Raw genomic sequence first — 26,110 nt, 5'->3', positions numbered from 1 at the left:
CCTGTATCAAATCAAGGAATCTGGAAACATTAAAAATAATAATGTAATCAAAATAAAGTGAAAAATGATTTAAAATAAAAACTGAATCTGTTCAGGGTATGCACTGACATTTCTTTCTCACAGCCTAAAATACACCGCAACTGCAGCTGAACAACTTCCCACAGTGTTTCTTATCAGTGAAAAGTCCCAAATTAGGCTCAATATTGACATGGTTAAGTATAAATATGATGTAAGACACATGTAAGATATAATGTTGACATAAAACATGGTTCACACATTTGTGACTATACTACATTTATATGAACTAAAAACCAGAAACATCCAACATTGAGAATATGAAGTGTCTCAAAGACGTTGAGAGTGTTCCAGTTAGTCCTGACATTCCTATTCAATTGGTTTGGTCATGAACACACTCACACACGTTTACAAAACTCAATGAATCAAACAAAATCTGAAGATCTTTTTTTAAAATGTATGTTTCTATGCTGCTCCTTAAATCTGTCTTTGATAAAAGACAGATTTTGCTAAATGCTCTATAAATTAAACTGCCTTACCTCTTGTGAGAACAGCTTTCATCTGTGATCCACAGGTCAACAGAGGTGGAAAGAGTACTGAAATATTCTACTCAAGTAAAATTAGCACTACTTTGATAACATTTTACTTTACTTTACAAGTAAAAGTACTGGTCTAAAAATGTACTCAAGTTAAAGTAAAAAAGTACCTTGTTTAAAGTTACATTGGTTACAAGGTTGGGGTTCTTTCTTGTGTCATGCAAAAAGGATAAGGGCACACACAAATCTCACATTTATTGTTTTTAATTAAAGGCAAACGTAACAAATTAAAATATGTAAACACATAATGTATCATTCAAATGGGTCAAAGGTCACAACATCTGCATGTCAAACACCTCCTGAATCAGAATAAACGCAGGAGAGGAACACATCTCAGAATTCTACACTGTGTGTTGTTGCAAATTGCAAATTTGAATTAAATTAACATTCTTGAATCCAGTCTAGAATAAGCATGACACAGATTAATTCACCTTGTGTCAGTTTGAGACACAAGCCGAAGGCCCCGAGAGAGAGAGAGAGAGAGAGAGAGAGAGAGAGAGAGAGAGAGAGAGATAGAGAGAGAGATATAGTACATGGAAAAAGCTGCAGATGTTTTCCCATTTTGTCTCAAATAACTTGGAAATCAAACATTACACAACAGGCTTGTCCTTGTCCCGATAATCAATATTTAATTAGTTGCAAATAGGAACAAACACACAATAAAAAAAGGCACAGTTTGGGAGCATGCATTACTGTTTGCCACAGTGTTACTCTTAAAATTACCACTAGATGATGCTGAAGTCTTTATACACACACAGTACATTTACTTTGGAAATACTTAAACAGATGCATTAAATATTGGGTATGTGAATTTAAATTAAATCATATTTAACAGGTGGCCTATAAATCAGCTTACCTTGTGTTGCCATGGTAACTGTGCCTGTGGGGCCACATTCAGGAGTGGAGCAAGTGAGCGGAGGACACCTAGAAGAGGTTGGAGGAGATGATTCCAGACCAAATAAGAAATAAAGGCAAATTACATTTTTATTTTTATATTTTTGCAGTAGGAGAATCACAGTCACAATTTGATATGATACACGATATATGGTCCATGATACCAATAATATCATAATGTGTTATTTCAAATATTGATCTCTTTTTCAAAACCATGGAATATTATGAAAACCATTGCTGGTTATAAAATGAGCAGTAAAATGAATATGCATCCAAATCAAATCTATGTCCTTTGTTTATAAAACTACAATAAGTTCTTTATTAAAGCTGGCAGTCTTTGTTTATTTAGAGTCTGTTTGAAAAATGCATGCAATGCACATTATCTTCAGTGTATCTCAGTGATACTGAAAGGGATTTTATTTCTAACACGTATTTTCCACTGGTGTTTTCTGATCATGTCTGTGATAAACAGTCACAGCTCGTGGTTTAGAAGGTGTGGACCCACAGTAATAACACAATGAAAAGGGTGTCCTGCAGGGTTGCAGGCGTGTGGTTGGGGCTGCAGTGCATCCCATCATCCAATCAGCACAGGGTCTACATGAGTCACTTCCTCGTGTTCACTCCCTTATTTGGCTGGAAGGGGTTGTCCTTCCTTTGACTGTAGGGAGGAAAATGGTGGAAGAGAAAGCAACACGGCTGTTGTAGTCAGAGGAACACCAACACTTTTATCTCTGGTGAGTAAGCATCTGCTGCTTCTGTGCTTTGAAATCTCTTCACTGATTGATGTTGGCTAATGGCTGAGTTAATTGGAAATGACAACATGAGAGTAGGTGAATGACTGTGACTGTTGTGTGTGTGATCGATAAATCAGGAAATGAAAGAAGGAAGCTTGAAAACAGCTGCCCACCCTGAGGTGAATTTAAAAGTGGTAAATATCTAATGGAGGTCGTTGACGTGGTAAAGATGATGGATTAAAGGTCGCAGCCTGCATCCGTTTGCTTATTTCCAGTCTTTCTTGTGTTACTAGGAACGACAAAGACACACCCACTGTTGTTTCTGAGTTATTTTTCCAGCAGGACAACATTGAGAAGGATGATTAATACCAAAGTTATGAGACATACTTATTACAGTCGGTTTGGAGTCTGTGGTCTTCTGTTATATGCCACTTAAGCATTTTGTTATGAACTATGTGTCATAAAAAGGATTTCACACAATACTTAAATTCACTTTAAATAAATAAAAAAAATGTGTTAATTGTGGTGGAACATTGAATAGTAAACAATTAAGGAAATGAATAGACAATTATAAAGTAAAAATGCAGTTCATTCATGGTGTGGTAAGTGTTTTGACAAACTGTGATTGACTTTAATAAGTAGTTTCTGTAAAAAAAACAATGGCTGATTTTATTATCAGTAAGAACACAATTTTTTCTGTAAGTTATGTTTCATCTTCTGCTAAAATGTTCATGCTGTGTGAAACACAAGCCCCTCATTGTGGGAAACCTGTTGCTTGTAACATTTGAGTGTAAGATGACACCTTTCACAATATGGCACACACGCAGCAGCTGGTGACACGTGGGATGCATGAACCTAAACTAATACAAGTTTGAGGTCAAGCTCCAATTCTAGAAAGGTTGTGGTCAGCACCTGATGTACTATGGGTGTGTATGTCTCACAGAACTTTTTTTTTTTATCTCTACAGCTTCCAGACTCACTTTGTGCAGACCGTAAAGTGGCAGAAGAAAAGCAACGGTGATGGCTGATGCAGCACAAATCAAGAAAACTGCAGCCAAGGTGCTGTGCTGTGTGGAGAAGGTATCAGGTTTTGCGTCCTCTTTCGACCCCATCTTTGGCATCGTCTCCTCCCTGGTCGGTTTGGCTCGCAAGGGCCTGGTTGAAGAGGAGGGCCACCCTCTGGACAAGGACTTCCAGGCGATCCATTCAAAGCTAGAGAGCATTTCAAAGAAGAACCACCAATGCTTGAAGAAGATCCGCATCGATGAGGTGAACGAAACCTACGGCAAGTATGAGGAGTACATCAAGCACCAGTACGAAGCCTTCAACAAGATGGTGGCACAGGTGAAGAAAGATCCTGCCAACACTCAGCGCTACATGGAGATCTTTGAGAAGATATATGAGAAAGACAAGAGCGACATGAGTCTGGATATATACTACCGTGGAGTGATGGGTACAAACTCGCTGTTTGGAAGACCTCTGCTCAAGGTGTACCTGGAAAACTGTGAGGGCGACCTCAAGATCATGGAGTACCGATGTTCACACATTGCCCACCTGTTCCACATGGGACTCATCGCACTCATGGCCTACACAGCCGTAACAGAGGATGATGAAGATGAGGTGCGGGACAAGTGGGCTAAGAGGGTGGAGGACATCCAGCAGAAGATGCAGGAGGTGCTCAGCCAGTGCAAAGACAAGTCTACCTGAACATGGACCACACTAAACGGAGACCAATTATGTTCTAAATATATAAATATATACAGTATATATATAAAACCAAAACCTTGTTTGCTTTTGAGCATTTAAGTTGCACCTGAATTTCATATTGATGCAATTCAATAATCGTACCAACATTGTGTGTTATTTTTTTGTTCCAAAGAGACCACTGTATGTTTCAGCTGTTTGTATGCCAATAAATGCTGACGTTTTATACAATAGCTCCAATAAAATATATAAATTATTAGTTGATCACACTGTGTTTTTTTGAAAGCCTTTTATCCACACCAAAAAGTATTCATGCCTAAAAAAAGTGTCTCTACCTAGCCATATATATTTGTGTGTATATGTATATGTGTATATACATATAGTATATATACTCGTCCTTTGTCAAACAGTTTTCCATAGATGACTAACAAGACATCACCTTGTCCTGGTAACCCTTTAATTTCATTGCAATAAAGTTTACTATTTTTTATTTTAAATGATGATGATTTTCAAGGAAAACATCATCAGCAGACAAGCACAATATTCCAGCATCTGTAGTTAAACAGGTTAAACTGTCAATATTGTAATCACCTGTTTACACCTTTTTATTGTCTTTGGGGATGGGTGTTTTCCAATATGACTAAAAGCAAAAGGAATGATGGTGTTTTCATAAGTAAGCTAGGCTTTTTCCAAACCTACTTGTGAAAGGATTCTTTAAAAAATATATGAATTCTAATTAATTTCTGCATAAGGACCAGGATGTTTTTTTTTGTTATATAACCTTTTTAGGTTTAATTTAGAATTTAATTTAGACACTGGGGCAGTTCTGTTTTGCAGAAGTCCACCTCACCACCAGAGGCCGCTGTTTTACGCCCTGCGCTGCCACACAGAAACGTAACGTGATTCCTCTGTTTGTCTGTGCAGCCCTGCCCCAAACTAAAGGCCCACAGTCGCTTCATCACACTCAGATCTGCGCTACAAGTTTTACCCGGAGCAGAGTCCAGGTCCAGGAGTGTTTATTTTAACATATTAAACTCTCTGTGAGGACTACGAGAGCCTGTGCTGGCTCCGTTTAACGACGCGTCGCATCGCTTTCGGTAAGTTTCAGGCGCTCATCGAGCGGAAAGACGGAGATGGTGAGAGTTAGCAGGCAGCATCCCGGCTACAGCTGCCGATTCACGGCTTAAACCTGATCCTGGGTGTTGTAGACAAGCAAAATATATCGACGTTGGATAATACGGTGTTTGATATGAACACACAGTCTTATTATATTTAGTGTAATAATAACACCGGTTTTACGTCAACAGAGTTTGGTTTCCGGGGCGTGACCTTAGTCCAAACTCAACAAGTTGCTTTTTGAACTGATGACTGCGACAATTTACTTTTGTTCAAGCTTTTTAAATGTCATATAAACTATTGTTGTCGTTTTATTTTTTTTTACTTATTTTGTATTAACCTGTAAGTATTATCAACACTTAAATGTTAACCTGAGCAGGTTAAACCTGATGTGTATGTAAAAATGTCCACAATAAAGTGTAAACGTTGCTATACGTTTATTATGCACAAGACAATCCTATAACTATAGTAGTAAAACTTTTGCATTGTTAAGCCTCTCATTCTGTTACTGACTGAAAAGTTTTGTCCTGATCATGTTCTCCACCATCAATTCTCTGACAGGAATGCCTCTGCACAGCATCTGGCCTTCAAGTAGGATGTTTAGTCAGGACTGAGGAAAGATTGGCACTGGCAGGATGGGCAACGAGGACTACCTTGAGGACGTGTTTGTTGCCGTCATTCGGCCAAAGAGTCAAGTCAGCCTGAGCTCGAAGGAGTATAGAGCCAAAGCCTATGAGGTAAGTGTGCTGTGTCTGGCAGTTGAACACCTGCTATCCTAAATGTTTTTTCCAAAGCAACTGAAAATTCTGTCAATTCCCTTTGACTTTTGTGAAGATTCTGTTGATTGAAGTGCCTTTGGAAGGGAAGGAGAAGAAAAGAAAGAAAGTCCTCCTGGCGACAAAGATCCAAGCAGGAGGAGATAAATCGAAATCCATATTGGATTATGTTGACGACAAAATCAAACCGATATCCAATAATCAAGGCTTCATAGGTGAGTCTGATTCTTGAAGTGTAAATTGCAGGCATTGCAGGCATTACCCCTGTTCTTAAAATAGTTTTGGTTTGCAGGAAAGCGTGTGGTGCACATGAAGAAATTTCGTCTGGATGGAGACAATGAAGGGAAAGAGGCTTCACTTTTTATCGTGCCAGTCAGTGTTAAAGGTGAACAAGTAAAGAAAATAGTGTCTTGTATGACTTAACAATTTAAACTCCATGCACAATTTAATTATGTCTAAACAGACAACAGCAAGCCTGTCTACAGTGCTGGGAGCCCCAGCTTCTACTGTTTCCAGGACATCATGCGTGTGTGCAGTGAGACCAGCGCTCACTTCTGCTCCATCACCTCCAAGATGCTCCTGGCCTTAGACAAGTGAGGATATGTTTGAAAAGATGCTCTAATTTTTGGAAGTAAACACCACTGTGGAATTAAGCTGATATGTTTCTTCTTTGTCTTCCACAGATGGTTAGCTGAGCAACACACCATACCTCACGCCATCCCTGCTTTGTTCAGGCCGGCGCCTGTGGAGCGGGTGAAGACCAACGTCAGCAACCCGGCCTATAGCAGCGAGGGCAAACTAAGTGACGAGGGTCTGCACATGGGCTACACTGCCCTGGAGATCAAGAGCAAGATGATGTCACTGGAGAAGGCAGACATGTGCATCCTCAACCCACTTTACGGCTCTGATCTGCAGTACACCAACCGGGTGAGAGGCCTAGTTCTGCAGTGAGGTGGTGTTTAGAAATGGTTTCTGTATCAAGACAATCAGCGGATTTTTTTTGGACCAAGAGACTCTTAAGATCCATAGAAATCTGTATTTCTATTCAAGGTTACAAACATCATCAGCTTTGCCCATCTTTGCAACAAATTCTGGGGCAAATCCCCTTTGAATTATCATAGCGAGGAATACATATTTGGTACTACTGGTTAGCCAGTGTGTTGTCTTTCTATGTTACTGTGTGTATTTGTCACTCATGGCCATTAAGTGCACATACATATGCACACAACTGCATGAGACGACACAAGATTTCCTACTATCCCACGCTGCTTCTTGATGTCGTCATCATCAGCAGAGATTACATACTATGCATTTATAACCTGGGACGAGTGAATATCACATATCAAAATCAAATGTTTTGTTTTTCTTGATTATATAAACTCTACCTGTCTACTGTATTCTTTTATATATAGGTGGACAAAGTTATTATCAACCCATACTTTGGGCTGGGAGCCCCTGATTACTCTAAGATCCAGATTCCTAAGAGGGAAAAGTGGCAACATGGTCCCAACTGTGTGACAGAAGACAAGTGAGACGTTCTTGACCACATTACCATCATCACTGTCATCTGCTTCTTGTCCATTTTATGTCTTAGTATTTCTTTTTTTGTTTTCTGAAATCTGGATCTGCAAAATGTAAAAATTATACTCAACAGACATCCTCCCTGTCTTTGCAGAGAACGCCAGTGGGTGGATGACTTTCCTCTGCATCGCAGTGCCTGTGAAGGAGACACAGAGCTGCTCTCTAAGCTTCTGGACAGTGCGTCCTCCGTCAAGCAGCTGGACAGTGACCACTGGGCTCCCATTCACTATGCCTGCTGGTGAGTCAGACTCACTACCTGAGAGAGACTGCATTGCAATATCTGTACGTTTCTTTTGTTGAGCTGTATTTGTTTGCTTCCATTCAGGCACGGTAAAGTCGAGGCAACCAAGCTGCTGCTGGAGAAAGGCAACTGTAATCCGAACCTGCTTAACGGCCAGCTCAGCTCCCCTCTGCACTTCGCTGCAAGAGGAGGCCACGCAGAGATAGTGCAACTCCTGCTACAGCACTCTGAGATCGACAGGGTATGAAATGTGACGCTGGTGTCTTAACACTTGCTTCCTCCTCTTTTTTCCCTCCAAAGCTGCAGTTATCAAATGTCCCAATTAATATTTCAACAGCTATATACACTGCTGTCCATCAGGAATCATGTGTTTCTTATAACCAAATATTGCATGTAGAAACTGATTAACAGACCAATACAAGCTAAAATGGTTTACCCCAGACACTGAAGGTATTTGATTAAATGGCTTATTTGCATGTCAGAATACATATATATGTGGATGATAATATGACTATTCTAGACTCTGCGTCACATTGGACTGCGACTACCTCGGTACTGGATGTGTACTGTTGTTCACCACTGTAAATATCACAGTAAAGCTACAGTGGCAGAAAAGTAACAGTTATTACCACCAACAGCACATAGAAGACCAGCAGAAGAGAACGCCTCTACAGGTCTGTGAGGAGAACAAACAGAACGAATGGGAGGAGACTGTGAAGCTGCTGCAGCAAGCCAGCAGTAAACCTGTGAGTTTGATATTAGATTCTGTTTGTATTACAAGAAACATATCCTGCATCAGACTTGTCCAGTCTGTAGTTTTCATGGCAGATGCTAATTTGTTTGATTGCTATCTTTGCCTAACCCCTTCTTTTTTTTTTTTAATGTGTGTATACACATTAAGGAAAGCTACAAATATGTTATTCAATGTCTTTTGACTTCTGTCTTTTTAAACTGACCAAGCTGTTTCACTTGCTTTTTTAATGATATAAATGCATATGAATGTTCCACAGTATGAGAAGGTGCGCATCTACCGCATGGACGGCTCATATCGCTCTGTCGAGCTAAAACATGGCAACAACACGACGGTACAGCAGATCATGGAAGGCATGCGTCTGTCTCAGGACACCCAGCAATACTTTACCATCTGGATCTGCTCAGAGAACCTCCGTAAGCCCTTACACTCTCCCTGTGGCTATGAGACCAACCACAACCAAACACTATAAGATAAAGAACTGGGGTGTGTGTGTGTGTTTGTGTTGTGTTTCAGACCTGCAGCTGAAGCCGTACCATAAGCCCCTGCAGCATCTCCGGATCTGGACTGAAATTGTGACAGACCTGACGGTGCTGGATCCTCAAAGGGAAACACCACAGCTGTTCCTCCGCAGAGATGTACGACTGCCTCTTGAAATTGAGAAAAAGGTAGCTCACATTTTACAACAGGCTGCTAATTTTAGTAGGTCATGTATATGCTAAATAAAATGTCCTGACTCGACATGTTTTGTTGCAGGTGGAGGATCCGCTGGCCATCCTCATCCTCTTCGATGAAGCACGTCATTGCCTCCTGAAGGGCTTTTTTCCAGCTCCTGACACCAAGCTGATCACTCTGGCCAGCCTCCTCTTGCAGATCATCTATGGCAACTATGAAAGCAAAAAGCACAAGCAAGGCTTCCTCAAGTAAAAACTGTTTTCAGATTATATTTATGCTCAAATACAGACAGCATTGGCTGCTTTTATGATAAAAAGAAACCTTTTTTTTCTGTGTCTGTGTGGGCAACATAAAGGTCACAAGTATTTACGAGACAGTAATTGGGTTTAAATATCCAGTTTGTAGCATTTAGGAGGCTTTTATGGGAGAAATTAAATATACTATCCACAGGTAGTATTTAACTGCTTTAACATCAAAATAATTTGTTTTTTGTTTGTCATAGCCTTGGACTAAGACTTTTATATGTACTTCAGGCAAGGGCCTTGCTTCATGACAGCCACCATCTTGCACTGCCATATCTGTACAGCAGCATGAATGGAAAAATGTGGTTGGAAAAGAGAGGGTAGAAGGGGAGGAGTCCTCAGTTTGTTACAGACTACAATCTCACCATTAGATGTCACTCATTCTTACACATTGAACCTTTAAATCATGTGCAGTGCAGAATTGGTTTGAATTCAGCTTGATTGTCCTACAGTACAAATCAAAAAGCTCTATTTCTGTTTTGTCCTACAGCGAGGAGAACCTGAAATCTATTGTGCCAATATTAAAGGTGAAAAGCAAAGCGTACCACTGGACCAACAGGATTCTTCATGAATACAAAGTATGCTCAATTTTTTTCAACGTAAATATTTCTTTAATGCTCTTCTGAGGTGAATTATGGCCCCTCCACCCCCCTCCTGCTCTGACAGGCCCTGAGCACCAGTGAAGGGGTGAGTAAAGAAATGCACCACCTGCAGCGACTCTTCCTGCAGAACTGCTGGGACATCCCCACCTATGGAGCAGCTTTCTTCACAGGACAGGTCTACACCAAGGCCAGCGCCAGCAATCACAAAGTCATCCGTGTCTACGTTGGGGTCAACACAAAGGGGCTGCACCTCATGAATATGGAGACCAAGGTAACATGCAACAGAGCTCTGTGTCAAATCCTCTTGTGTGACCTGATTTCAACTCAAGTGCTTAGAGATTCATATAGTTTTGTCAGGGTTAGGGTTTTGTTTGCTGTGTCTGTAGCGTAGACTGTTTGTGAAAAAAAATGTATGTATTCTACTGGTTTGACAAGTGAAGCCAAGGAAGCAGGATGGAAGTGGCAGTTAGCCACCAGGGGGCAACTCCACTGGTTGCTAGAAGAACTCATTTGGAATGGCAATCTATCTGAGATTTAGTCTACTTTTGTGAGATTAACGCACTTCTCACTTGTACCTGAGAAACTTGTATCTCAGGTACAAGTTTCAGGTCTTTTTCAGTGGAACATTATGTCACTTTTGAAAATAGAGAAGAGACTAATAGCATATCAGTGGACACCAGTGTGATTGACAGCCTGACTCATCTAGTAGGTTGCAGGTAAAACATTTTTTTCAGAAAATGACAGTTCATTTTTCTATACGGTCTATGGTCTGTAGGAGGCTTTAAAGTGTATTTTCTGTTAAACTATTCGTCTAAGCTTAGAAAAGGCTTTGTGTACTTATTCACTGAACATTAGGTACAAGAAACTGTAACAATTTGTTAAATCCCTTAGGTCCTTCTCATCAGTTTGGAGTATGGCACATTCATGTGGCAGCTTGGACACGCTGACCAATACTTCCAGATACACAGTGGTGATAACAAAATGAACTTCATTGTGCACACAAAACAGGTAAGAACTCATGAATGCAGTGATGCTAAAGTTTGAAATGCTGAATGAAAATGCAATCTGAAAATGTTGTGACATTGTTGTTTTTTGTTTCGTCACAGGCTGGCCTTATTGTGAAGCTTTTAATGAAGCTGAGTGGACAGATCACTCCAAATGATAAAGCTGTAACAGACAAATATGCCTACGGTTGAAAACTATCGACACACCCACAGCTGCCAAAGAGCCCAGTCCACATTCTTCTGACCAGTTTCCACCGACAGCAATAAGTCTGGACGATCACTCAGACCACCCTCATGTGCCCCATTTTGATTATGTCTCATCAATATCTTTCACAAATTCACATTGTGCAGGTCATATATTTTCATGCTTTGTAAATATGTTCATTATTTAATTTTGTTTTAATAAACTGATTGTATGGATGCACTTGAATTATTTATTTCTGTTACTTTTGAATCATTCTATTTTAAACCATATAAAACAACTGCTTGACATCAGTTAAATGGACAAAGGGAAAAATGATTGTTGGGACAAATAGATTCAAACTGAAGAAGATAACTGACTGGCATCATTCACACAGGATATGTTTTTTAATTTATTAATCTTAGCAAACACTGAGGATGAAATAACAGTAGAGTACAGCTGAGTACTAACCCTTACCCTAACTGTATGGCATACATTTGAACTGTGGATCTATTTTCATACTTGCAATTGAGTTTCAAATAACTAAAAGTGTATTTTGCATATAAAATATTTCTTTTGTGTATAATTTATGAAGTGATTATTGTTGTACCTATATTATTGCAATCAATGTCAACTTCTAACATGTTAAGTAGCCTCTTTTCTGATTAGCCACTAACACAATATAAGCTGCACGTAGCTAATATTGTGTATGATAAATATCTTGGTGCATTCCAGTGTAAAATAAAAACTTTACAAACACAAATGTTACTGAGATTTAAGAGCAGGAAGATAAGTTAATATCAGGTGGGAAAACTATGTCAAATCAAGTGTTAGCATGTTGTACAAAAAAGAAAAAAAATATCCTCACAAATCGATGGTCGTCCGTTTCTGCTGCGCGTGACATCATATAGCCAGATATCGGTTCAGGCAGCGGCAGCCAATCACAGCCATCCTTGATTGACAGCCACGCCGCCAACAGCCAATGGGAAGCCTCCGTTGGTCAGGCGGGGGCAGGACGAGTGTTGACAGGTAGCGAGGTGCTGAGACATCATCAACTGTCCAAGACCACGAACACCAGACAGAGCCGAGGACGTGTTTGAGCTGTAACACGGTTCATGTCGTGAATATTTAAAAGCTCATTCTTCACAGCGGAGAGTTTCAAGTCACAAGGCTACTTCCGGGACTTGTCGCGTAAGTGAGAAGCTTGTTTGTGAGTTGGCCGTCAACATGTCGATGCACTTGTATCAGTTAAGCAGTAAACTGCTGGAGGACACTGTGGGGACAGTGAACGAGAACCTGACCTCCGTGCTGCTGGCAGTCTCTGTCATCACCCTCTCACTGGGATACTTCTCCAAACTGCTGCTCAGAAAGTCCGCTGACGACAACCTGGTGAGGAAACAGGAGCAAATATCAGGTTGTGACGTTCATACATTCATTCACTGTCACTTTGTGCTGATTTTTTTTTTTACATTTGTCTTTGCAGAAATATCCACCTTACATTCCCTCCAGCGTCCCCTTCCTAGGTCATGCCATCGCGTTTGGAAAAAGTCCCATTGAATTTCTTGAACAGGCCTATGAAAAAGTAAGATGATGTGAAGTGAAACTATTTATTTGCAAATGTTTGGTTTACACAAATCAGAACTGAATCAGAGCTGAAGGTGCTTTCCAGCTCAGCAGAACACAGTCCTAGTGATTTATTTTGTAGTGTCACAACAGCCTGCATCATAACAGTCTAATAAGATTCTTGTTTGTGACTTCAGAATGTCCATTAAAATGTTGTCGCCTTAGTAACATGCCTTTGTGACATTACAACATTTTGTAATGTAACAGAAGAAATGTTTTTGTTCTCTTAGTAAATGTGCACAAATAAAAGCGTATGTTGTCCAGTAAATCTTTAGAGAAAAAAATAAAGAATGTATTTTTATGACTCACTCAGCAACTCAGATTTATTGTCCTCTGACCCTGGAGCAGTGTTTCTAACCCTTGTTTCTCTGCTCTCCTCTCACAGTATGGCCCAGTGTTCAGTTTCACCATGGTGGGGAAAACGTTCACTTACCTGCTGGGCAGTGAAGCAGCCACTCTCATGTTCAACAGCAAGAATGACGACCTGAACGCTGAGGACGTTTACTCCAGACTGACCACCCCTGTGTTCGGCAAAGGAGTAGCCTATGATGTGCCAAACCCCGTGAGTCTGTCACTGTCACATGACTTTATTTCAGTGAAGAATTATAAGAAACATTTACGTTTATTAACAATAAATCACTGTGCATGTTTGTGTAGATTTTCCTGGAACAAAAGAAGATGTTGAAGACGGGGCTGAACATGGCTCATTTCAAGCAACACGTGAAAATCATGGAGGCTGAAACCATTGAGTATTTTCAGAGATGGGGAGACAGTGGAGAGAGAAGTAAGATCATTTACACAGCTCTTTATTTAAAACATGAGCGTTTCAAGGTTCTGTTATAACATATTATAACAGAAAATAGAGAAATCAACAGAAATAAACTAACTCGTCACAGTCATGAGTAGTAGCCACATGTCATTATTTTAGTGCATTTCTTAGTCAGTTACTTAGTCAACGACTGGATCAACTAGAAACAAATGAAGCCATCGACAGACTGTGTTTTCTGGCTCTTTGACTGTTTCTTACTGAATGACCTTCTGCTTGCATCAGACCTGTTTGAGGCTTTGAGCGAGTTGATCATCCTGACCGCCAGCAGCTGCCTCCACGGGAAGGAGATCCGCAGCCAGCTGGACGAGCGAGTGGCTCAGCTCTACGCCGACCTGGACGGTGGATTCAGCCACGCTGCCTGGCTCCTGCCCGGCTGGCTGCCTCTGCCCAGCTTCAGGTACGACTGTCTGGAGGAGACGAAACAAGCAGGGGAAATATGTCAGTACCAGTGAAGTAAAGGGGTTATTCATGTGCTACAAAACCATGAAATGTGTGAAAGCAACCAAAACCTGGGAGATGTTGAGATGATGGAAGGTGCTGCTGCCTCACTGGATTAGTTAACACATTAAAGCTGTAGTGTGTAACTTTAAAAACATAATTGAATGAGCCTGACAAGTCTCCATTAAAAATAATGTAATGTTTGCTGACCTAGAATCCGTGATGATACGGTTAAACATTTTTTAGGAAGAGGGACCAAGCTCACAGAGAGATCAAGAACATCTTCTTCAAGGTGATTCAGAAGCGCAGGACATCCGGCGAGAAAGTGGACGACATCTTGCAGACGCTCATTGATGCCACGTACAAGTAAGACACCTTCAGTCCTCAGTACATTTATTATTAATCGTGTGCTGCTGTGCTGTTGCTCACTCAGCTGCACCTTTCCTAAACCCCAAAATGACTGTGCTCATCCTTCAGAGACGGACGTCCCTTGAATGACGATGAGATCACGGGGCTGCTGATCGGTCTCCTGCTGGCAGGTCAGCACACGTCGTCCACCACCAGCGCCTGGATGGGCTTCTTCATGGCCAGAGACAGAACTCTGCAGGAGCGATGCTACGCTGAGCAGAAGGCTGTGTGTGGAGACGACCTGCCTCCGCTGCACTTTGATCAGGTACAAAATCAGCTGCAAATAAAACATCAAACACAGTTAAGCCCTTTCAGTGAGTGATGGATTTGGACTTTTTCAGTTGCAGTGTCATCAGGACAAACATTTAAATCACTGAAACAATTAAAACTTAAGATTTGTGGCTTATTTCAGAGAAACACACATTCTGAGTCTCCACCTTAGCATGTCACTACATCGAGGGAAAATGAATAGATGCTGCCCCTTCTGGCCATACTCATGTACCTGTGATGGTGTCATTGTTCCTTGATTTTAGAATATTTAGTAACATGTAAATAACCCAGATTTCTTCTGTCTTGGTGTCGTCCTCAGCTGAAGGATCTCAGTTTGTTGGACCGCTGTTTAAAGGAGACTCTTCGTCTGCGGCCGCCCATCATGACCATGATGAGAATGGCTCGCTCCCCTCAGGTAAGAGTCAATATGGAGGATGGAGAGACAGACAGATGTTCCTCGAATTTATAGATAGATATTATACGAACTGTATAAGACACGTTTCCTTCTTGTTGTGGAACAAAACCACAGCTGACATTTTGTGTGAACTGACCCCCCACCCAGACTGCAGCAGGATACACCATCCCTGTGGGTCACCAGGTCTGCGTCTCCCCAACTGTCAACCAACGTCTGCACGACACCTGGCTGGAGAGGATGGAATTCAACCCCGACCGCTACCTCACTGACAATCCTGCTGCAAGAGAGAAGTTTGCCTACGTACCTTTTGGAGCTGGTGAGAAGAATTAACTTAAAGCTGTCTCTCAGCCGGAGACAGACATAAAAAACAGAACATGTACATGTTATATTGAGTCAAACTGATAATTTTCTTGTCTGTCTTTCAGGTCGTCATCGCTGCATTGGAGAGAACTTCGCCTACGTCCAGATCAAGACCATCTGGTCCACTTTACTGCGCATGTATGACTTTGAGCTGGTGGATGGATATTTCCCCACCATCAACTACACCACAATGATCCACACACCTCACAACCCCATCATCAGATACAAGAGGAGGAAACCCTGAGAGACTGAAGGATGACAGTGAAGGTGGAGAAGGAGCAAAGATGAGAGGAAAGTGGAAAGAAGAGTGAATCTCCATCTTACTGGGTCTCGAACTTTGCTCTGACTAAATATCAAGCCTTCACTTTTATGGTTCGTTAATTTAGAGCTGCAGTCCACGCCCTTTACTGAAAGTCCAACATTACCTTCAGATCCATTTGTTTCCAGAGTCTTGAACGCTGATGTTCATATTCACAAGGTGGACTCTTCCTATGAGAGAAAAACCACAGAAAAGTAACTGCAGGTAGAAAATTTGACTTTTCTGTTGCTCAGATTTATGTGATATGTGAATTTTCCATTAATCAAAGGTTTTGTTCATAGCTGTTGTGGAGCTCTTGACTGCGTCGTATGATCTTTGTGGTGTAAGTGTGGATGTATTTTCTGAAATAAACTCATTTTAAGGTTGAGACAAATAGAAAAAAAGTCTGAAAAGAGACTTACCGAGGACGATCATGTGACATGTTTGGAAGCTCCACAACTGCAACAAATGACCATTTGCCTTTTCTTGCAGGAAACGTGCACAAAAAAAACCCACCAGCACTTAAACTGAATCACAATACTGTCCCTTCATAGTTTGTCAGCTGATGCTCTCGAGCAAGAAAACCCATGTTTGAAGAGAAAACCCTAAGTTACAGCTTCAGCAGAAAAAAGAAACCTGAGCTCTGTTTGCAGTTATTTAAGGGAGTAGACCTTTACTCAGGTGTAAAGCTGCTCAAGTCACTGTATGTCACCCAAATATGAAAAATGTAATGAAGCTGTGAGTTATCGCTACACAAACGTGTGTAACAAACAAGAAAAGACAGAGAAAAGATTTGTTAAAAAGTAAACAAGTGTGAACAGTTTGTTTCACTGCTGCTCAGAGGAGATAAACACTAATAAATATATTACCTTTGCTTTTGCAACTTTGTGTTTAGCACAGTGTTTTGGTTTGTCCTGTTTTGCTGTATTTCTTACAAGGAAAAAATGTTCATGAATGTCCCGGCTTTATGATGCCTTTTCAAATAAATAAAAACTTAAAAACACTTGTTGCTCATGAGTGATGTTGTTGATGTTTTAGCAAATCCACAAGAAAAACATTTCTCAAAATCACAGTAGATATCACATTTTTATTATAGTTAATCGGATTATCATTATTATTTTCCTGGTTAATAAATGAGTTGTTCAGTCCTTTAAATTTGAAAGATTTTGTGATGTAGGAAAAACGATTAAACTGCAACCAAGAACATACCGATATAGGCACAAGAATACGCCATGAATAATGTGAAATATTTGGAAAGTGATGACGTACATAGTATGGAAATGTTTTGGCAGGAAACAACGAGATCTCTGTGTACAGTGGGAAAAGATCCACCACTCTTTGAAATAGTGTAATCCTCTTTATTTCAGTTTTTGACAAAATACCCAGAAAATTCAAAGCTCCTACGCTTTACAAAAATACGTTCTCTACAAATGTCCTCTGTAGTCAGTCCAGCCTAAACAAAACACAGTGTAGTGTAGGATTATCCAGTAGCAGCCTCCTGAACAGTAAACCCAAACATTCTCCACATTACGCTCCACCCATACAACACAAACATAAATTAATCACGAGGTCTTAAATTAGCATTAGACAAATATACAAGATTGAAGTTTATCCACAACAAAGAGGGCAGATTAAATTACAAACGGAGCGGTTTTTCAAGTGCTGGCGACAAAAAAGGCTGAATACAACAATGTCGTACACTCATTAAAAAAACGTGTTTTGGTCCAAATGGAAATCGAGCTCACAGCAGAATGATAGAAAACAGCAGAGCACTCAGCACAAGAAAAGGCAACTGAGTTTCTTCAAGCAAAAGTCAACTGTCAGCGTCTATCGTCTCAAGCCAAAGTGCAAGTGAGCATATGAAGAAGCACCTGTGGAGAAAAAACCACAATGAGTCAAAGTCAAATCACTACGATCCAAATACAAGTGATCGAAGAATTTGAGACACGGAAAACCACACGGCACAACATAGCAGTAGATGTTATGTTACCGTGTAGTTTGGTCAAAATGTGGATTTTGTGGTGGTAAACTTTGTGGCCTTGGCAGAAGTTTAAGTGCTTTCTCTAGTTTCAAGAAACTTCCCCTCTGAGCCAACATTAATAATGTTCACAGTATTATAGATAAAAATCGCTTGTCATTTTTTTGTCCTCATATTGAAATGTGGAAAATGACTAGTAGACGCCTTCTGTAATCCCCTACCACAATTACTAAAACAGGGTTGTTGTTTTTTTTTTACTCATACATTTTGTTCCAACCATCCCTGTCACTAAAACACGTAAAGCCCACTGTGGTGAACGTGATACCTGATGTCACACTCCCCAGTCTCCTCTGCAGAGCCTCCAGTCTGGAGATGTAGTCGGTGAGAGCGCGGTCAGGGTCGTAGCTCTGCAGGTGGGAACAGGTGAGCGCTCCGTGATCTCCGGCCATGTGATATCTACACCGCAGAAAATGAATTGAAATGAAAAAACATAATAGTGACATAATTGCGCTAACATTTATACAAGGTTTCTGTACAAAGTATTGTCTAAAAAGCATTTTGTTAATCTTAATGATCCAAAACACTACTACTACTCACACAACCAGTTAATAAACCAGCTGATCAACTATTGAATTAAGAATTATCAACAAGCAAAAATTTACTTTTCAAACATGATCTATTTTTAACTGCTGCTTTGACACACTTTACAAGATTTTGCTCATTATTTTTGACAAACTAGAGAGAGGGACTAATCAATATAACATCATTGACATCAGCCTCAGTGTATGTTGAACCTGTGTGGTGTGGAGGAGACAGCTGATCGAGGAGACTCCCGTCCACTTCTCCCCCTGCTGCTGGAGACTCCTCCTCCCCCTCCTGCACGGCTGCCTTTTTCTCTGTATATCTCAGCACTGCCTGGGTGAAGATATGGTGAATCTCTCATCTCTGTACCTGAGAGCGTGAAAGAAAAATGTAGTAAACACAGACATCCCTTCCACACAACTTTCTCCAACATGTAGACGTAGTAACAATCATAATAACAATAATAATAATAATAATAGTAAAATATTACTGAATGTCTGTCCTGTTCCATTCTTGTTCAGACTGCAGGAGGCTGTCGAGCTCATCCCTGTCGCCTTGTGCCAACGCCTCACCAAGAAACGCATCCTGCATCAGCAGAAAAGCACACAAAGCATTTGTATTACAATCAGAATGAAAGTGAATCCGTTCTGAAAATCGAGTTTCAACAGCTTACCTTGAGAGGGCAATGGAGACCCGAACGGCAGAGCGGAAGCGCGTCAGCCCTCTGCGGCGCTGGCTGTACGACTCCAGGCTGGAGAGCGACGGCTGCCCGCCCATCCTGCAGAGCAGCGACAGCGTGGCTTCCTCACACTCTTGGAAGCCGCCCAGAAGTAACAGCAGATACTTCTTCTGGTAGATAAGAGCTTTGCGGAAGCTTTCTGACCTCAGGTACTTTCCGTACATCCTCTGTAAGAAGAAAGCACAAAAACAATCAACGCTGGATTCAGATTATAGAATCTCAGATTAACACAGAGACTTATTGGCAGCCGTTAGTTCACCTTCAGCGCAGCGTTGTCAGCCTCAGGTCCTGTTATGTCTCGCAGAGTGTCAGACCTGACCTCTCCCCGGAGTCGAGCCACCTGCGACTGAGCCAGATGCAAAGCTTTCTCCAAACGGATCTTCTCTCGAGTCCAAGTCTCCCGCTCATGGGCGAGCGGCGTACTGGCCGAGTCCATGTTTGACTTTAATCTCTGGTTGAACGACTGCAGGAGGGAATCAAATCATCACACTCATTAATAATTTTTTTACTGCAGCATGATATGATGGCAGAAAAAAAGTTAAAAATACACAGTAAGATTGAGTCCAGTTTGAAATGGCATGTCTAAAAATACTGTACATTAAATTCATTCTTATTTGTATGTTGCAGACACAGTTAAAAAGCAAAGGCTGTACATAAAAAGGAGACATAGTCTTCTGGTTTGTCAGTAAGAATATAAAAAACAAATGAATGGTCATCACTCGGTGGTGCTTACACCTTTAGTCATAAAATAAAATCCAGGCTATGACAAAAGGCGTAAATTACCCTTTTCAACTGGCATATTAACATCAGACAAGGGTGCAATATCTGACTGTTGGGCCCCTGGAGGGAATGAGGACCCATGCTCACTTATATTTAATTGATTTCCTCAGCATTTAATGCACCCCATATCATGGCTAACAGGCTTTTTAGAATACCATGGTCCATATTTCTGTCATGTACTCACGCTGTCTCCTGATCCCAGTCCAGAATGTCTGTAACGCCGCAGCTCGTCTTCCAAGCGGAGCACATGGTTTCGAAGATCGTTCTTCTCTTCGGTCAGACGGCTGACAAAACCCGTGAGCTCAGCATTCTGCCTCAACAGCCGCTCTGTCAGGGAGTTGGAGGAGCTGGAGGAGCCTCCTGCCAGCCGGGACACACTCTGAGAGACAACACACACACACAAGAGACAAAAACATGTTTGAACCTCATCAGCACATTCACACAAAAAACTAACTATTGAACAAAGATCAACAGCTCAACGTTTATGTGAATGAATGAATTCATGAATCAAATATGTTTTCAACAGAATGTACTGACCTCAGGGACAGAGGGTAAACTTGGGAACTGTTGCAGCATATTGATGACCTCATCAACACTGGACTGCACCCAGGACAACTCTTCTCTGTCAACCTCTGCAGTCAGCCTGTGCAGAACATACACAAATGAATACAGAGCTTATTTACAAGAGAACACATATGAAAAAAGTCCTGTAAATCACGCAGCATAAAAATGACTATAAAAGAGCTTCAACAATCTGATATTAAACCATTTGTTTTGATATTGAACCAACTATAAATATTTTTTTAGGTCAAAATTAGGACTGAACAATTCAAACAATCACCAGTCACAATTGAAATTGAGATCACAATTTGAAACTGCAAAGGATGCAAATTAATCATTCCATTTTTTTGTTATCACTTAATAATTGATTAAACAAAGAATAATATAGATTATCCATCCATCCATCCATTTTCTACCACTTCATCCTCCACATGAGAGTACATTATATATTTTAGTGTTATTTCCCATAAGGTAAAAACCAGTTCTTTGATTTCATGTGACTAATTGTGAATAGGTTCTCGTTTCTTTGCTCCTCTAAGACAATAAACTGAATATCTTTGGTTTGTGGGCAAAACAAATACTTGAACAAATACCACAAAATGTTTGAAAAACAAACATCATCATTTTATACCATTTTCTTCATTTTATTTAACTAAACTAAAACTAATTTCTTAACCAAGAAAATAATGAACAGATTGATTGGTACTTGTTGGATTCAATTCATATTTTTAATTGAATATCCTGAACTTGTTTAGTGGAAATAGAGTAACATTAGCATTTGCAGCTTTCAGGGTTAGGATTACACAGATGTACATCCAGTATAGCGGAAGGATGCTAACAAAGCTCTATCAAGCCATCAAACGTTTTTACAAAATGAATAAAAGTATGGTTAATGGCTATTTACCTGCCGGGTGTTTGGTTTGACATGCTGCAGATCTTCGAGGAAACCAAGTGGAGTTTGCCAATGACCTTGTCGACTGTGCGCCATGGACCATGGTGTGGTCCACTGCTGTGAGCTGCTGCAGAGACCTCCGGGAGGGGGGACATGTTGGAGGTGCCAGACTTCAGCTGGGACCCCCAGTCTGTGGTGTGGAAGCCAGAGTCTCTGTGCAATGCTGACGGCTGTTTGGATAATCACAAAATGGCTTTAATTCTTCCTCAAAAAACATAAACAAGAAAGACAAACTGTAAATCAGAGCAATGTATGGATTAGGATTCTGTAAACTCTTACACTGTGTCTGTCGGTCTGCTGAGGTCCACTCTCCTGCCTTTGTCCTTGCTGCGCTCCGACTTGGTTTACCCTCTCCTCCAGTCTCTCCTTCTCTTCTTCCAGGCTCCTCCTCCTCTCCATCTCTTGCTCCAGCTGCTCCTGGGTCCCTGAAATCTGTGCTCTCAAGTTCTCCAGCTGAGTCCGAGCCTCCAGCAGAGCTTCGTGGTCCCGTCTTGACCTCTGACTTAGCAACATCAGCTCCTCCTCTTTCCGCACCACCTCAAGCTTGTGGGCCTCCACCTGACTGAAGAGATGCACCACCTGAAGAAGAAACATGGTTGATTTGAGATTTAAGAGGTAAATATTTGCCGATTATATGTATATTTTCAAGTAGTATGCATGCATTTAAGAGCTCACATGTATGTGATAACCACTGGAAAATATTAACTTTTTGACAATTATACCACTAATCAACATTTATATTTTTGTCTTGAGGCTACTAGCAGCAAACTCAGATAAATATCCCACCTGTGAGTGTTTGTCATCCAGCTCCCTCTGCAGTCTAACCAGCAGACTCCCATCGTCTCTACTGTCCGTCTCCACTGGCGCCTCATTGGAGGAGCTGTTGTTGGAGGAGACACCAGTCCGAAGCTCCCTCTCTCTCCCCAGTGCAGTGCTAATCTCCAGGGCTTTAGCATGCTCCGTTTCGAACTGGACCTGTAGCTCCTGTAAACGTCTGTGGAGACTCAGACGCTCCTCCTCAGCCTGCTGGGAGAGCAAGGACGAGGCCTGACGCTCCTGGTCCAGAGTCAGGGTCAGCTGGGCCACACGGCTCTTCTGCTCCTCCAGACTGAGGTGGAGGTCCTTAAATAAAAACAGAAATAGAGGTGAAATGGTCATGAGAAAAAAAAAATTGTAAATGCCCCTGTAATTACTCCCTTCTTACCTCAAGCTTCTCTCGCTTAGTCTCCTCAGTCCTTCCAGTCCGACATTTGTCCTTCTCCATGGCCCATTGAAGATCTCTGCTCCTCTTCCTCTCATCTATCAGCTGATCATTGAGTGCGTCCATCTCAGCAGCTTTCTTTGATACCTCAGCTCTGTAAACAAATGATTGTAAGGAAGGAGCATTAATGATGAGATGCGCAAATCCGATTCAATCCAGATCTGGAAAATTTCTTGCATGTATCACCCTCGTCTATTACTTTATATTCTCTTGCTCTACTGTAAACACACAATATTCCACACAGAGCTTAGAACACCTGTAAAAGCAGTTAAAACACTTAAGGCCTTTTCACAATCTAGACACAGTCAATGTCAGTGAGAGCAATTGTCTTTGTCAAGTATTTCACTTGTGTAATGAGGAGCAAACATCATGTCGAACCTGAGTGTGTCCAGCTCTTTAAAGTGTTTGTGCTGAGTCTTCAGTGTCGTCTCCAGCTCTAGTTTAGTCTGGGATAGTTCGCACTTCAGCTCTTCCACCAGCAGCCTGTTGGTCTCTGCTGCTCCTCCCTCCCTCTGCTCCCTCCTGTCAAATTCAGCAGCCAAAGGCACTGCAGACTGGGCGCCTGAATCAAAGTGATTAGAAATATATCAGTCACAGTTTGTATGAACACAAACGAGATTTCAAAATTATTCAGAGGTCAAATAAAGTGATGATATCCCAGGGAATAAATCTAGGCTTTTACCTTGATGGAGTTGCTCCAACTGACCACGGAGATGATGAATCTCAGAGATGAGACTAGACCGCTCCGCAGTGTGGAGGGAATCCATTGCATCTCTGTGGTGGGCATCCTGTATCAGGATCCAAAAGAAAACTCCTTTTGAGTTAAATACTCAAATGACAAATGTCATTAATGACATGGTGAATTTATCAAATTTTAATAATAAATGATGAATTAGGGTCATGTTCTGTAACTTTCTCCTAAAAGGCACATTTATCCTAAATTTATGAAAAACATTTGGCACCGAGGTAGTGTTTGTATTGTAATCCAGACTTTTAGTGCTTAATTCCTCAAACACATTTTTTCCCCTTCAGTTATTGACCTGCTCAGCCAGTCTGCGCTCCAGCTGATTAAGGTGGATGATGGCATCACTAGTGTCCAGCAGGTCCAGCTGGCTGTAGAGGGTCATCTTCAGCACGCTTCGTTCCCTCAGAAATACCTGCCTCACTGCATCCAACAGCTGTGCACGCCAGTCCACACTACCTGAAGTCTGCAGTATGTCAGAGACACGAAAATCAACATCAACGAGCACAGAAACTAAAGGAAGACTCGTCCATTTCAAATGACGAGGATGGCAACATGATATCTGCTTTATCCTTTTCCTCTACCTGTGTTTCTCTGCTTGTCTGCATCTGAGTGATGAGGCCTTTGAGAGACTCCACAGTCGCAAGCAAAGCATCTCTTTCCTTTAACCAGCCCTGGATGTTGAACTGGTTGCCTGGCTCGCCTTCAGAGGTTGGAAGTTCTGACAGAGAAAGCACCTGCATTCCCTCCTGGTGCACCTCACGGAGCAACATCTAAATAGTCAAACACAACAAAAAAAATATAGCGAAACAGTTAAAACAAACATAGAATAGATAATTTATCTTTTTAGATAAGGTTTTTTAATAAGAAGAGATCTTACTTTGATCCTGTCAGGCATGGGATCATCAGTTTCTATTCTAGCGCCATCTGGAGTTGTTCTGAACTCCTGTTGCAAGTTTGGGAGGTCATATCCAGTTCGCTGGCTGTAGTCTGAGCTGCTGTCTGCAATAGCACAAAAATATAAAGAAAATCATGAAAATAGTGAATAGTGAAGAGTGTTAGAGGGTTAGTGTTACAATCTACATCAGAGATCACTATCTCTATTACTATTTTGCTGAAAGATCAAACACCGTAGGGAAAATTACATTAGTAATCAAACAGCAGGGCTGAAATCATAATAACAGAACACTATTACAGTAATTAATATGTACTATCTTACCACTGGTGTATCCATCTTTTAACTGTGGTGTAGGACGGTCTTGTCTAGATGTGGGAGCCTAGAAATCAGAAAATATTCGTATCATTCCTTGTTTATATCACAGCTACTTTTTCTGCATAATGGTGCTAAATATTAAAAAAAAATATAACTGATTGACCGATTCTAAAAAAATAACAACAAAAGTTCTGTATTTTTTTGCCCTCACCTCTGTAGATCGCAGCTTGTCAATGACTGCTTTAAGGGCTTTGCACTCATCCTCCAGTGCATTTGTGTCCCTCCTCAGGTTCTCACTCTCAGAAATATGCCGAGCCTCCATGTCCAGGATTTCTGCTGCGTGGAGCTCCTGCATCTGCACAATCTTTTCCTGAAACTCACTGATCACCTCCTCCATTTCCTCTCTAGCCACAGACTTGCTCTGCAAGCTTAGATCGTACATTTGGAGAGGTTCGGTCTGTGTGAACGAGTCTGTTAGAGTCACATGTTGGTGTTCGTTGCTACTGTTTAGCAGGGAGCTGTGGGATCTGCTGGAGGACTGGCTAGAAGGAGCAGAGTTTTTCTTGGACAGAGATAGTTTATCTTTGGCAGCGCTACCCTTAATAGCTGACTGTTTGGCTCCTTTCCTCTTAGGCTGGGTGGCGGAGGAGGATGAAGAAGAGGACTGTGGCTGATGAGACGGAGAAGGAGATGGAGGTCCAGAGTCTGCTGTCTTCGACAAAGCTGTTTGAACATCTTGCAGCTCTTTTTTGAGCTTAGAAATAGACAGCTCGCGATTATGCAGTTCTTGCATGAGTTTCTCATTCTGCTGCCTGTAGCTGCTGAGTGCTTCTTTGGTGGTATCCACATCCATCATCAGCTGCTGGTTTTCTTCTTTGAGTTTAGAAATTGAAAGGTCTCGCACTTGGAGCTCATCTTGGAGTTTCTCATTCTGTTTCCTGTAGATGCTGAGTTGTTCTTTGATGGTATCCGCATCTATAATCAGCTGCTGGTTCTCCTCGTTGAGTTTAGAAATGCAAAGTTCTCGGTCTTGGAGCTCTTCTTGCAGTTTCTCATTCTGCCGCCTGTAGCCGCTGAGTTCCTTATTGGTGGTATCCATATCCTTCGTCAGCAGCTGTTGTTCCTCATTGATTTTAGAAATGGGAACTTCTCGCACTTGGAGCTCTTCTTGGAGTTTCTCATTCTGCTGTCTGTAGCTGCTGAGATCCTCTTTGATGGAATCCACATCCATCAAAAGCTGCTGGTTCTCCTCTTTGAGTTTTGAAATGGAAAGTTCTCGGTCTTGGAGCTCTTCTTGCAGTTTCTCATTCTGCTGCCTGTAGCTGCTGAGTTCCTTATTGGTGGTATCCACATCCTTCGTCAGCAGCTGTTGTTCCTCATTGATTTTAGAAATGGGAACTTCTTGCACTTGGAGCTCTTCTTGGAGTTTCTCATTCTGCTGTCTGTAGCTGTTGAGATCCTCTTTGATGGAATAGTTGTATCCATGTCC

The 26,110-nt window shown here is 41.3% G+C and overlaps 4 protein-coding genes across 4 annotated transcripts in view; 3 read left to right on the top strand and 1 right to left on the bottom strand.

Moving 5' to 3' along the window:
- The first annotated feature begins 2,151 nt into the window (after positions 1-2,151).
- Positions 2,152-4,207, top strand: rpz2 (rapunzel 2). The gene is made up of 2 exons (XM_044052491.1): positions 2,152-2,239; positions 3,207-4,207. Exon 2 carries the CDS (start codon positions 3,260-3,262, stop codon positions 3,944-3,946), a length of 687 nt encoding a protein of 228 aa, XP_043908426.1. The 5' UTR covers positions 2,152-2,239; positions 3,207-3,259; the 3' UTR covers positions 3,947-4,207.
- Positions 4,208-4,836: 629 nt separating this feature from the next.
- krit1 (KRIT1 ankyrin repeat containing) lies at positions 4,837-11,411 on the top strand. The gene is made up of 17 exons (XM_044052489.1): positions 4,837-5,040; positions 5,621-5,796; positions 5,894-6,050; positions 6,128-6,220; positions 6,299-6,428; positions 6,519-6,762; positions 7,248-7,363; positions 7,511-7,654; positions 7,742-7,898; positions 8,296-8,403; positions 8,668-8,824; positions 8,925-9,076; positions 9,165-9,331; positions 9,876-9,963; positions 10,052-10,258; positions 10,879-10,995; positions 11,094-11,411. The coding sequence occupies exons 2-17, from the start codon at positions 5,695-5,697 to the stop codon at positions 11,181-11,183; spliced, it is 2,229 nt and encodes a 742-aa protein (XP_043908424.1). The 5' UTR covers positions 4,837-5,040; positions 5,621-5,694; the 3' UTR covers positions 11,184-11,411.
- Positions 11,412-12,204: 793 nt separating this feature from the next.
- LOC122786295 (lanosterol 14-alpha demethylase) lies at positions 12,205-16,816 on the top strand. Its single transcript, XM_044052490.1, has 10 exons — positions 12,205-12,561; positions 12,656-12,754; positions 13,181-13,357; positions 13,453-13,579; positions 13,847-14,021; positions 14,309-14,428; positions 14,540-14,735; positions 15,060-15,155; positions 15,303-15,471; positions 15,581-16,816. Exons 1-10 carry the CDS (start codon positions 12,400-12,402, stop codon positions 15,757-15,759), a joined length of 1,500 nt encoding a protein of 499 aa, XP_043908425.1. The 5' UTR covers positions 12,205-12,399; the 3' UTR covers positions 15,760-16,816.
- A 334-nt stretch (positions 16,817-17,150) lies between these two features.
- Positions 17,151-26,110, bottom strand: part of akap9 (A kinase (PRKA) anchor protein 9) — a 55,818-nt gene continuing 46,858 nt past the window's right edge. The window contains exons 38-56 of the mRNA XM_044052639.1: positions 24,833-26,094; positions 24,628-24,685; positions 24,289-24,410; positions 23,993-24,181; positions 23,707-23,874; positions 23,349-23,454; positions 23,045-23,228; positions 22,610-22,760; positions 22,192-22,527; positions 21,685-21,984; positions 21,358-21,575; positions 20,430-20,535; positions 20,077-20,271; positions 19,372-19,575; positions 19,047-19,279; positions 18,864-18,958; positions 18,586-18,742; positions 18,117-18,247; positions 17,151-17,684 (exon numbers count right to left, since the gene is read on the bottom strand). Coding sequence (XP_043908574.1) covers positions 17,641-17,684; positions 18,117-18,247; positions 18,586-18,742; positions 18,864-18,958; positions 19,047-19,279; positions 19,372-19,575; positions 20,077-20,271; positions 20,430-20,535; positions 21,358-21,575; positions 21,685-21,984; positions 22,192-22,527; positions 22,610-22,760; positions 23,045-23,228; positions 23,349-23,454; positions 23,707-23,874; positions 23,993-24,181; positions 24,289-24,410; positions 24,628-24,685; positions 24,833-26,094 — 4,259 coding nt within the window. The 3' untranslated portion in view covers positions 17,151-17,640. The remainder of the gene's footprint in view (positions 17,685-18,116; positions 18,248-18,585; positions 18,743-18,863; positions 18,959-19,046; positions 19,280-19,371; positions 19,576-20,076; positions 20,272-20,429; positions 20,536-21,357; positions 21,576-21,684; positions 21,985-22,191; positions 22,528-22,609; positions 22,761-23,044; positions 23,229-23,348; positions 23,455-23,706; positions 23,875-23,992; positions 24,182-24,288; positions 24,411-24,627; positions 24,686-24,832; positions 26,095-26,110) is intronic.

This window comes from Solea senegalensis, linkage group LG20, assembly GCF_019176455.1.
Source record: "Solea senegalensis isolate Sse05_10M linkage group LG20, IFAPA_SoseM_1, whole genome shotgun sequence".
NCBI classification, from domain to species: domain Eukaryota; kingdom Metazoa; phylum Chordata; class Actinopteri; order Pleuronectiformes; family Soleidae; genus Solea; species Solea senegalensis.
This window is presented reverse-complemented; position numbering and strand designations above follow the sequence as displayed.